The sequence below is a fragment of the Erinaceus europaeus genome, chromosome 17 (assembly GCF_950295315.1).
Source record: "Erinaceus europaeus chromosome 17, mEriEur2.1, whole genome shotgun sequence".
NCBI lineage: Eukaryota > Metazoa > Chordata > Mammalia > Eulipotyphla > Erinaceidae > Erinaceus > Erinaceus europaeus.
The window spans coordinates 66055723-66068635 of record NC_080178.1 but is presented as its reverse complement, the minus strand read 5'-3'; the positions used below and the strand labels follow the sequence as shown (position 1 = coordinate 66068635).

Sequence of the window (12913 nt, the reverse complement as noted above, 5' to 3'; positions counted from 1 at the left end):
GTGGAGGAAGGGAAGTATCACTTTGGTGGTGGGTGTAGTATGTTGGCATATATTTGGGGGAGTATATATTTTACCTCTAAGACAATAAATAAATAATATAATATTAAAACATATATTACAAATATATATTATTATATATAAATAATACAGTAATATATGTAAATAAAATAAACAAACATTCTGTAAATAATTCACACCCAAAATATAAAATAAATTTACAAAACAGAATGCAAGATCAGTTTTAATTTCAAAATTTTCTATGTCAATTTAACTATTGGGTAAGAAATAAATTCCTTTAAGAGCCAGCATGGTGATGTTAAGCTCTGAGAATTAAAGCACAGAGCCCAAACTCTTTTCATTTTTAGGAAAAACAAAACAAATCTCTGCATTATAGACATTTACCCGGTCACTGTTAGGACGTACGATTCAGAAGAAAAATCCCTGCCACACGTTCACGAATCACCTTGTTTTTTACCCCGTAGACAATGGGGTTGAGTGCAGGTGGCACAAGGAGGTAGATGGTAGACAGAAGGATGTGGGTAGAGGGGACAACATGTCCAAAACGGTGGCTAAAGAAGGAGAAGAAGGCAAGAATATAAAACTCAAGGAAAACAAAAATATGTGCTGTACACGTATTGAATGCTTTGAGCCGTGCCTCCTTCTGTGGTAGAAGGAAAACAGCCCTGAAAATAAGGCTGTAGGATATGAGGATGAAGACCATGTCAAAGCCCAGAATTGTAAAACCTACAAAAAGTCCACAGGCTTTATTGACTCTGATGTCTTCTGCAGCTAGCTTGACCACAGCCATGTGCTCGCAGTAAGAGTGGGCAATGATGACGGAATGGAAATGGTGCAATCTCTTGATTAGAATGGGTAGCAGACCAACCAGCACTATAGCCCGGATGGCCACCCCTCCCATCATGTGACCTAGGATGGAAGGTGTGAGGATGGATGTGTGCCTCAAAGGGTCACAGATGGCAATGTAACGGTCAAAGGCCATGGCCAACAGGATGCCAGACTCCATGCACTGTAAGGTGTGAATGAAGAATAATTGCACTAAGCAGTTGTCAAAGGTCATGGAGTAAGATCTGAACCAGAAGATAGCCAGCATCTTGGGAGCAATGGCTGCACAGAGTCCTACATCAGTGGCGGCCAGGACAGCCAGGAAGATGTACATGGGCTGGTGCAGGCTGCGTTCTGTAGGGATGATGATCAGTAAAGTGATGTTTCCCAGAAGAGCCACCAGACATACAGCAAAGAAAGGAAACCCAATCCAGAACTGCACATGTTCAAGTCCAGGAATTCCAATCAAGACAACAACATCGGGGTCCAAATATGACATGTTCATGGATGCCATAGAAGGTGATATTCCTTCTTGCTGCAGACTCTGATACCTGAAGGAAAAAAAAAAATCCAAGATGGTAAGTGAAAAGCACTTAACCCTCACTGTTATTCAGCCACTATAATTCAGCCAACATGGTACACTGAACAAATATATTTAATATCCAGTTTAATGAATGGATGACAGTTTGGTCAGAAGGTAATGAGATGCTATAACATGCTATAAAATAACAGAAGAAAGAAATTCCACAACTTTTTTTTGCTAATTATGAAAACACGTCCCAAATGAGATAAATCAGAATGCCACTCTTCTGTATGTGGTACAGATGATATATCTTTGGCCTCAGACCTATAAGCCCACACTCCACCAACTGAGCTCCCCCAGCCCCAAACACACACCACCACAACAGCCTTCATCAATATCCTGAAAAATCTTTACCAGAGCTGAAAAGTGGGGGCATTTTCAGAATTCCATACTTAGTTCTTGTGAGAATGAGAGTTGTGAAACTGAGAGTATTTAATTATTGAGTATTGGAGCTCTAGCTTCTTTGAACTCTAGTTTACTTGAAAAATCACTGGTAGATAATTCTTTCCTCCAAGAGGGATCTAAAAAGCCTTGATATTTCTTTAATGGTGAGAGTCGGAAAACCTCATCTTCTATGATATTTGGTCATTTGATAATGACCAAATAATAACGTTTCTGGAATTAATTCAGGGCAATGAAAGTAAAAGAGTGTCTTTTGTTATTCACTAGAAATCTCTTTTCAAGGCATATGAGATAAGCCTCTACTTGACAAATGACTCAAATACCCATAAGACCTCATAGACACCAATGGCAGAGTCATTTTCAATTACAATAAACCAAGGAACTTTAGACTTAAAAGAAAACACATATGTGCTAACTATGAAATGCATTTGCTTTTTCCTAAAAATAGCAGCCAGTGCAACGCCTTATCTCCTTGGTTTCTAAATTGTGTGGACAGAAACTTACCTGGCGAGAGCTGAGGGTTGGCCTGGCATATGGACGGACTGGTTGCATTGTTTTGCTTGCACCAAACTTCCAGCATGTATTAATTGAGTCAGTGATAGTCTTTAGTGCCTGGGGTGGTCACAGAGCATCACTATCTCACTAATACCCCAGAGCATTATTACTTTTCTCACCTCAGACTTCCAGTCACAGAGGTGAATTGGAACTAGGTCATAAAGCTTCTAGGGGAGAGGAATCTCTTAGGAATAAAAGAACTAGGGAATAACTAGCTGGCCCTGGGTCATTAAAAAAAAAATTCTTCAGGACACATTGGTGGCGTCGTCTGCCCAGTGAAGTCAGCTTCGCATCATGGTAGCATCTGGAACCTGGTGGCTGAAAAAGAATTAAGATATAAAGCAGAAAAAAATGTTGACTAATTATGAACCTAAAAGCAGGGATATTGCAGATGTGTCATGGAGCCCCACCTCCTCAGACCCCTGCCCCACTAGGGAAAAAGAGACAGGCTGGGAGTATGGATCGACCTGTCAATGCTCATGTTGAGCAGGGAAGGAATTACAGAAGCCAGCCCTTCTACCGTCTGCACCCCCGTAATGATCCTGGGCTCATACTCCCAGAAGGATAAAGAATAGGAAAGCTTTCAAGGGAGCAGATGGGATACAGAGTTCTGGTGGTGGGGATTGTGTGGAATTGTAACCCTCTTAACTTATGGCCTTGTCCATATTTACATTTTATTAATAAAAATTAAAAAACAAACAATAATTAATTCAGAGATTATTAGAAGTGAAGCAGGAGAATGCCAGAATTGGATAGAAATCTATTTTCTGTTTTTAAGTTTTATATTTTTATTTACTTTGGATAGAAACAGAGAAAAATTGACAAGGGGAGATAGAGGGAGAGAGAGACTCCTACAACTCATTCACTGTTTGTGATGCTTCCCTTCCTTAGGTGTGAACTTGACCCCTAACTTTCTCTCTCTCTCGCTCTCTCTCTCTCTCTCTGATCTCCCTTTCTTCCTCCCTCTCTTTTATCACTGAGAGAATTTCACCACCCCAGGTTGAAATTTTCAGGTAGATACTTAGATAAATCAACAGACAGAAAAAATACATAGCACAGCTTCCCTCAGCACTATGAGAGCCAGGGACTTGAACTTAGGTCAAATGCATGGTACAGCAGTTCTCTTCTCAGGAGAGCGGTTTCACTAGTTTAAAATAAAAATTTCAGGGGCTAGGATCCAGGCACCTGATAGAGTGCGTACCATACCATGTACAAAGACCTGGGTTCAAATCCCCACTCCCTACTTGCAAGGTGGGGGGAGCTTCACAAGTTGAAAAGCAGAGCTGCAGGTGTCTCTATTTCTCTCATTCTCCTCCTATTCTCTAAATTTCTCTTTGTCCAATGAAATATTTTTAAAATTTTTTATATTTATTTATTTTCCCTTTTGTTACCCTTGTTTTATTGTTGCTGTAGTTATTGCTGTTGTTATTGATGTTGTCGTCATTGTTAGATAGGACAGAGAGAAATGGAGAGAGGAGGGGAAGACAGAGAGGGGGAGAGATAGACACCTGCAGACCTGCTTCACTGCCTGTGAAGAGACTCCCCTGCAGGAGGGGAGCCTGGGGCACAAACCAGGATCCTTAGGCTGGTCCTTGTGCTTAACCTGATGTGCTACCTCCCAACTCCTGAAATTAAAAAAGTTTAAGACACACACACACACACACACACACACACACAGTCACAGGGAGCAGCGGGCTCTTCACACAGTCACCGTACCCCAGCAACAATCACAGTGGGGGGGGGAGGAAAATAAAAATAAAATGGAGATTTCTTAAAATATAGAAATGAAGAGCAATCATTTCCTCTACTTTCACTTACCTGTTAAGACCTGTAGCTGAGGGAGTCGGGCTGGAGCGCAGCAGGTTAAGCGCACGTGGTACAAAGAGCAGAGACCGGCATAAGGATCCTTGTTCAAGCCCCGGCTCCCCACCTGCAGGGGGTTCACTTCACAGATGGTGAAGCAGGTCTGCAAGTGTCTACCTTTCTCTCCCCCTCTCTTGTCTTCCCCTCCTCTTTCCATTTCTCTCTGTCCTGTACAACAAATATGACATCAATAATGACTACAACAACAAAACAGCAAGGTCAACAAAACAAAATAATAATAAAAAAAGACCAGTAGCTGATGAATTCAAGCAGAAACTATTCTGCTCGCTTATACAAACTATGCTGCTCATCTGCTACACTACTTGGTCATTTGATAAACATTTCTGAAATTACTTCAGGGCAATGAAACTAAAGGAGTGTCTTTTGTTATTCACTATAAATCTCTTTTCAAGGCATATGACATTTGCCTATACTTGATATATGTTTCAAATACCAGTAAAACCTCATAGACACCAAGGCAGGGTACTTGTAAATTATTAGTTTTCATCTGCAATAAACCAAGGAACGTTAGAGTTAAAGTTTACAACTTTTATGAGTATTATACTTTTCTCAAAAGTTTATAATGATTTTCAAGTTTGAATGTCATTTGAAAAATTTTTCAAGAAAATATTTTCTTTTTTTCAATTAAGCACTTTTAAATTTTGGTTTATTATTGTATAAAGACAGAGGAATTGAGAGGGGAGGTAGGTATAGAGTGGGATAGAGACAGAGAGACCCCTGCAGCCCTGCCTCACCACTTGTGAAGCTTGCCCCCTGCAGATCGGGTCCAGGGGCTTGAACCTGGGTCCTTGCACATTGCAACACGTGTACTCTTAACCAGGTGTACCACCACCAAGCCTCGAAAAAATATTTTCTAGCTTCCTCCATTTTTTTGGCACATTAAACAGTTTGTCCTCAGTTGAGACACTCTCTGATGGCAATGTCTTCCCTGTGTCATTAATGATTTGCTCAAAATCCCCAAAGAACAAGTTTCACATAATACTGTTCATTATGTTTCCCTCCCAAGAAATGTGAAGCTATTTTGTTTATTTTTATTTATTTTTTTTATTTATTCCCTTTTGTTGCCCTTGTTGTTTTATTGTTGTAGTTATTATTGTTGTTGTTGAATAGGACAGAGAGAAATGGAGAGAGGAGGGGAAAACAGAGAGGGGGAGAGAAAGACAGACACCTGCAGACCTGCTTCACCACCTGTGAAGCGAATCCCCTGCAGGTGGGGAGCCGGGGTTCGAACTGGGATCCTTATGCCGGTCCTTGTGCTTTGCGTGAAGCTATTTTATATGAAGACTATTTTGCTAACTTTACAGCTTTATCAGTTTCATTCCTTTACAGTGTCAAGGGGTGGGATAGGGACTCTACTTAAGGGTGATATAGTTTCTTTATATAACAGACTCCCATTAACATTTATTTTAGAGCAAGTAAGTTGTAATAAACTTTCTCAGTTTTTATTCATTTGAGAATATCTTATTCTTTTGCACATAATTTTGAAGGGTAATTTTTCCTGATAGACAATCCTTGTTCCTACTACATTTTAAATATAACACCCTACCCTTTTCTGACCTTTGACTTTTATGTTCGAATGGACACTTGAACTTTAATGTACTAAAGGAGTTTGGAGTGTGTCCTGATTAATTTCCTCTCCTGAAAGTAGCAGTACTATTAAGCAGCTATTAAATTAAATCTTAATACTGAGGAATAGCTACATCTGCAGCCATGACCTAGGGGAATAAACAGATTACTGTCTCTGAAATTAGGGAGATTATCAGTCTTGGGAAAAAAAAAAAAACACCACTGTGCCTCCTCCTCGTGACAATTCCACAAGGGCCTGTTTGTATAAAATGTTATTCCTGTGTATCCCCTGGGCTGACTAAACTGAAGTTACTACATATAGAAGTTGTTTGCTAGATTGCGCTTTGTCTCTGAAAGAGTTTCTCAGAATGGGTTTGTACAGAATGTTTCTAATTCTAAGAAAACAGAAAGATTTTATGGAACTAGAGAGACAGTTGAAGTGACCTACGGAAAACTTTTTTTTTTTTTTTTAAAAAAAGGAAATTCGAGGACTATCCTTTTTATTTATTACCTTTGTTTACTTATTGGATAGAAACAGCAAGAAATCGAGAGGGAAGTGGGAGACAGAGAAGGAGAGAGACAGAGAGACACCTGCAGCACTACATTACCACTCACAAAGCTTTTTCCCTGCAGCTGGGGACCAGGGGCTCAAACCTGGGTCCTTGTAACATGTGCACTCAATTAGATACACCACCACTCAGCACCTCTAAGGAAAACTCAAAAGGGACTTCTTTCAGCTAAATGTGATTTATTTTCTAAATGTGCTAGAACCACAGGAGGATATATATATATATATAAATTCAGAGTCTAGGAATCAAAGATCATTTGTAAGAATATCAGAGAAGTAAGAATTTATTCTCCTTTGACTATACCTGCCCTTTGACTCTATTGAAGAAACACAATCATGGATACCTCATAATCTCCTTAGTCAAGTGCAGGTTGGAATTTTCAGAGAGAAAGTTTCACACACAGAGATTCCATCAAGTATGTTTTTATGATAAAGTGTCTGGAGACTAGTGTGTGTATAGCTATGAGGGTGTGCATTTTTCAAATCTGTTTTTTTGCAATAATTTGTGTTATGTACATAGACTCAAATTTCTTTTCAGCATCTAATGATGATAGCCACTGAACAGGTCTGGAGACTATATTTTCAAATTTCTCACTGTTTGTGTGATTATATATGACTGTTTATTTACCTGTAAAATCTTAGTGTACCTGAACCTGTCTTTGAAACCCAAGTACACTAGATTTTAATTAATTGCACCATGACTTGCATTCCTTTTTTTTAAATTCCTTTTTACTTTTTAATGAATATTTTCCCCACCTGTAGGTGGGGAGCCTGGGGCTTGAACCGGGATCCATATGCCGGTCCTTATGCTTTGCACTACATGTGCTTAACCCGCTGTGCTACTGCCAACTCCCCGTGACTGGTATTCTTAATACGACTTTATACTGTTTTTCATTCCCGGGTGTGTGTCTGTTTATGACATAAATAACAGCTGATTATATATACCTATATATGCCTATGTATACTATTTATAAAAATGTTAATCTATATTCAAGCTCATGGGCCCAAATCGTATATAATTCATATTCCAGTTCAAGTGTCATTTACTAGGAAGGTTTTCCTTGACTCACTAAATTTAACTTGATGCCCTGATAGCTATCATCTCTATGTAATTTCATCCTTCCCTTCATTTCAGGGCAATTTTTTTCACATATGCATTTTATAGAGTAAAACATGATTAGCCCTATAAAACTAAATTATGAAAAAATTATATTTTAGGGGGTCAGGCAGTGGAACACCTGGTTAAGAAAACATAGTACTAAGCTCAAGGACCCTAGCAAGGATCTGGGTGCAAGCAGGGGGACCTATAGGGGGTCCTTTCACAAACAGCAAAGCAGGTCTACGGATATTTATCTTTCTCTCTTCCTCTCTGTCTTCCCCTCCTCTCTCAAGTTCTCTATGGCCTGTCCAATTAAAAAAACAAAAATTGGAAATGTCAACCAGGAGCAGTGGATTTTTGGTGCTGACACCGAAGCCAGCATTAACCCTGGAGGTAAAAACCAACCAACCAAACAAACAAAAAGTGTATTTGTATAATGTAAGTCTTTTTCACGACATCAAAATATAATGTTTTTTTTTCTTTTTTGGCAAGATCTTTAAAGTTTTTTTTTTTAATTTATAAAAAGGAAACACTGACAAAAACCATAGGATAAGAGGGGTACAACTCCATACAATTCCCAACACCAGAGCTCCCTATCCCATCCCCTCCCCTGATAGCTTCCCTATTCTTTAACCCCATGGGAGCATGGACCCAGTGTCATTATGGAGTGTAGAAGGTGGAAGGTCTGGCTTCTGTAATTGCTTCCTCACTGATCATGGGCATTGACAGGTTGATCCATACTTTCAGCCTATCTCTCTCTTTCCCTATTAGGGTGAGGCTCTGCGGAATTAGGGCTCCAGGACATATTGGTGGGATTGTCTGTCCAGAGAAGTTTGGTTGGCATCATGCTAACATCTGGAACCTGGTGGCTGAAAAAAGAGTTAACATATAAAGCCAAACAAGTTGTTAACTAATCATGAACCTAAAGGCTGGAATAGTGCAGATGAATAGTTGAAGAATCTCCATTTTGTAAATAGCTAGTAGGCCTATTTTAGTTTTATTCCAAGGGGCCCATGACTATACTAGGTTTTTTTTTTTTTTCCTGAGCCTGAAACCTGATATGTAGGTGAATCCAAGTTATTGTTCCGGAAGATGATGTCATGGCTGGAAAAAGGACTGGAAAGCTGGATCAGGGAAGAGAGTAGCTCCCAAATATGGGAAAGGGGTATAAATATTATTGACTGTAAACCCCGTTGACTTCATCTCATCTGTGGCCCATAATCAGCTTAGGAGCCTATGTGACCTCTGCATCCTTTGAGTGATGATAGAGATTAGGGCTAATATTAAGAAGTACAATACTATGACCAGAGAAGGAATTTATTGTTTTCATTACAGTTTTGCATGTGTGAGACCTAAGGTTCAACTCTCAGCACTTTATGTGTTTGGAGTACTCCTCTGGTCATTCTGTTTCTCTTACTCATTCTCATAAAAGGAAGTAAATGAATTCTTAAATATAATTTCATTAACAATACACACATATATTCAAGAGAACATACTGTCTTAAAGGGTATGTTATAGGAAGAAAATAATAATAGAAGTGACATCAGGACATTTTGTTTGTTAGATTATTCACATACGCAGAATGGACAATGAAAGGTTGAATATACAGATTGAATGAATCCTGTTTCAGAAGGAACACTCAAAACGTCAGCTTCACATCCAAACAGAGATGCACAGAGGTCATCATTTTTATTTTCTCCAAGGAAATGGCAGTATGTGTTATACAATTTTCAACCTAATGGAAAGGACTTTTCAACAGGTTCTTGAAAATTGTAGGAGTCTTTTGCTGGATCATTTCTAGTTATTGAAAAACCACTGTGGGTGAAATACTGAATGAGGATCTCAGAGGAGTAGCTCAATATCACCTTAATACATGGCTGTTCAATTAAGTACAGATATTACTACATATCGTATCTTTAACAGGAAATGCAGGGAAGAAGTGACTTGTAATAGTCCTGATATAATACGGACTGCTATAAGCATTATTTTTCTGGAACTTTAAAACACAAATATATTATGCTAATGTTATCAATCAACTCTTTGTGAATATAAATACCCCATATTCTGAATTTGAAATCTCATGACAACACATTGACAGTTCCCTTCCTGATCAAAACCTTCCTGTTTTGTAGCACAAGTAGTGGTCAACTTGGCACAATATTGTCTTCAAAGTGCTGATAACCAGCAAAGGAAAAACCATCATGCCCCTTCTCAATGCTTCTCGCCCCTCTCCTGAAACCTTCCTGCTGATGGGAATCCCGGGACTAGAGCACCTGCATGGCTGGATAGGGATTCCCTTCTGCTCCATGTACGTGGTGGCTGTGGTGGGAAACGTGACCATCCTGGCGGTGGTGAGGGCAGAGCGAAGCCTCCATGAGCCCATGTTCCTCTTTCTGTGCATGCTGTCAGTCACTGACCTGGTCCTCTCCACGTCCACGCTGCCCCGCATGCTCTGCATCTTCTGGTTCGATGCTCACAACATTCTCTTTGATGCCTGCCTGACCCAGATGTTCTTCATCCACAGCTTTACAACCATGGAGTCAGGCTTCTTCCTGGCCATGGCGATTGACCGTTACGTGGCCATTTGTCATCCACTGCGCCATACCACCATTCTCACCTACAAATGCATCACCTTAATGGGAATTGTTGTGGGGATTCGAGGAGTGGCTTTCTTCACTCCACACCCAATTCTGCTTAAACAGCTGCCCTACTGCAGAACACGCATCATTGCCCACACCTACTGTGAGTTCATGGCGGTAGTGAAGTTGGCGTGTGTGGACACTGGGCCCACAAAGAGTTACAGCCTCAGTGTGGCTTCTATCATTGGCTCCTGTGATGCCATTCTCATTGCTTTATCTTACGTATTTATTCTCCGCTCAGTGTTCCGGCTACCTTCCCAAGATGCTCGCTTTAAGGCTTTGGGCACATGTGGCTCCCACGTGTGTGTCATTCTGGTCTTCTACTCTACAGCCGGTTTTTCCATTTTCACCCACCGTTTTGGGAAAAATATACCTGCACATATCCATATTTTTATTGCAAATATGTACCTTTTGGTGCCCCCTTTCCTTAACCCCATTGTGTATGGGGTAAGGACACAAAAAATACGACAATTTGTTCTTAGAACCCTAACAATCAAACTCTCTTGATTTTAGATGAAGTCATACAATAAACATTTCAAGAATAATGGAAAGTAAAACAATGTAAGGAAAGCAATTCCCTTCTCTTAATTTCAGGAGCTGAATCATGCACACCACCTGAAAGTGCTTCACTTTGTCTTGCTTGTTTGTAAATTTCAAAAAAAATAAAGATTCAAGTGTTTAGATGATTTCATTCATTTAATATTGGTGAGCAGATTGTTATTCTTTCTCATGATATCTCCTTTGGAAGATAATCTCAAAGAATGAATGATGGAGGCAGGAAAAAATACAAGTGAATAAATATTTTACGGAGAAATTACCTAAAGAACAAAATGATAGGCGATACATGCACAGAGGTCTGAAACTATTTTAATCTATGCATGCGACTTCTAGTTCATCAAATAGTGCTTAGTGGAGCTTTTCTCTGGTGGAATCAAATGGAAGATTTATTATTTATCCATAGAAAGAAATAAGTCTAATAATATGTAAATACTAAGAATTGACATTAAGGGCTTTATCTCCCCTATTATAAAGGCTTCGATTTTAGTGTTTTGTGCTTTATCTAAAAAATTGATAACCTGTTCCTGGGAATCATTTTCCCATCCCCTTTTCTGTCCACGAGTTGCACATGTTTGTACTCACCGCTGGTTTGGTGAGTTTTTGAAGAGATCTCGGTTGTAGTTTCTTGAATTTTCAGGTGGTTTTCTTTGCTTTTCCTAGTTGATTGCGGAGAGAAAGCCACGCCTCAGCCTAGTCCATAGAACAAATCAATATATTATTTACTGATTCCTAAACCTGAGCACGTAAATTTCATGTTAATTAGAAAGTATTTCTGAATGACTAGCATGACACATGCAATGTGCCTGCTTCAGTGACTAGGGGACTTGGACTTCGGTCTCAAGAAAAAGATATGAAAGTTTCCTATTAACAACAGCAGGAAAACAACTCCATCAACCACCTTAGCACCAAGGACTTTAGTTTAATCGTCCCACTAGTGTTCCCAACAAGTTGTCCAGTTTTTCATTTGATTTTACTCAGATAGTAATGTCCTCCTTCATATTGATAAGGTCCTGTAAATTTGCAATTTGACCAGTCTGGGATTTTTTTTTTTTTCTGTATTAACATCATCATCATCATTATCTCAGAAAGAAAGGGAAAGACACCTCAGCACTATTCTACTACCTGAACTTGTCGTACCCCCATGTGTTGCTGGGCTTTGAACTGGGCACTTCATACATAGTAAGGTATTTGGGCAAGTGACCTCTCTGCCCCTTCATTTGTTTTTAAAATATGACCTAGGTTTCCAGGATTCTGGCTCAGTGAGTAGACTGCAAGCAGGCTGGAGGCCCTGTCTTCTACCCACATTTGAGAGAACAATGCCGGATGGTTTTGCTCCCTTTATGTCATTCTCCACCTATAAAATAAAAGCATGTACATAAAATAAAATCTGAGATCTCTAGGCCTTTATATGCCTTGCATTTGTAAAATTTGCTGTTGTGAAAACTGTGTTCTCATTAAGTTGGACAATGATAACACCCAGTAGAGAACACACTACCAAGCTCAAGAACTAGGGGTCAACTATTGAGTGCCGACCTGCAAGGAGAATCTTTTACAAGTGATAAAGCACTGCTGGAGAAGTCTCTCTCTCTGTCTCTCTCTCTCTCCCTCTCTCTCCCTCTCTCTCCCTCTCCCCCCCCCCCTCTCACTCTCTCTCTCTCTCTCTCTCTCTCTCTCTCTCTCTATATATATATATATATATATATATATATATATATATATATATATATATATACCTTCCCTCTCAATTTCTCTCTGTCCTATCCAGTAAAAGAAAGAAAGAAAAAAAGGAAAAAAACAAAAGCAAATAAAGAAAAGAAAAGAAATGCCCACTAAGAGCATTGAAAGCATTGAATTTATCACATAGGTGCAAAACTCCAGCAATAACCCTGGTGGCAGAGGGAAAAAACAACAACTGTGTTTGTCAATGTTTCACTTCTCCCTGCTTTTTAACCTTAAGGAATCACACCACAATTAAACACAAATAGTATAACATTGCTGACTTCAACTCCTTTGTTAGTTTGTGCATGTGAAGACTCTTTAATTTTATACTGAATAAGATTGTTGTCCTTAAGCAGTGATAACTGTTTATTTTCCCCTTCGTGTTAGCTGTGGGTCTTTCATACATGGTCTTTATTATGTTGACATCACTAGTGACTTTGTACTATCCCACCACCTCCATCCCTTCTACTTGAAAAGATTTAACTGGGAAGTTAATG

The 12913-nt window shown here is 39.4% G+C and overlaps 2 protein-coding genes across 2 annotated transcripts; one reads left to right on the top strand and one right to left on the bottom strand.

The window, feature by feature from the left end:
* Nucleotides 1-412: 412 nt before the first annotated feature.
* Nucleotides 413-1363, bottom strand: LOC103122851 (olfactory receptor 52A5-like). Its single transcript, XM_007533471.2, has one exon. It carries the CDS (start codon nt 1355-1357, stop codon nt 413-415), a length of 945 nt encoding a protein of 314 aa, XP_007533533.1. The 5' UTR covers nt 1358-1363.
* Nucleotides 1364-9701: 8338 nt separating this feature from the next.
* On the top strand, nt 9702-10646 carry LOC103122794 (olfactory receptor 52M1-like). The gene has a single exon (XM_007533413.1). It carries the CDS (start codon nt 9702-9704, stop codon nt 10644-10646), a length of 945 nt encoding a protein of 314 aa, XP_007533475.1.
* The last annotated feature ends 2267 nt before the right edge of the window (nt 10647-12913 follow it).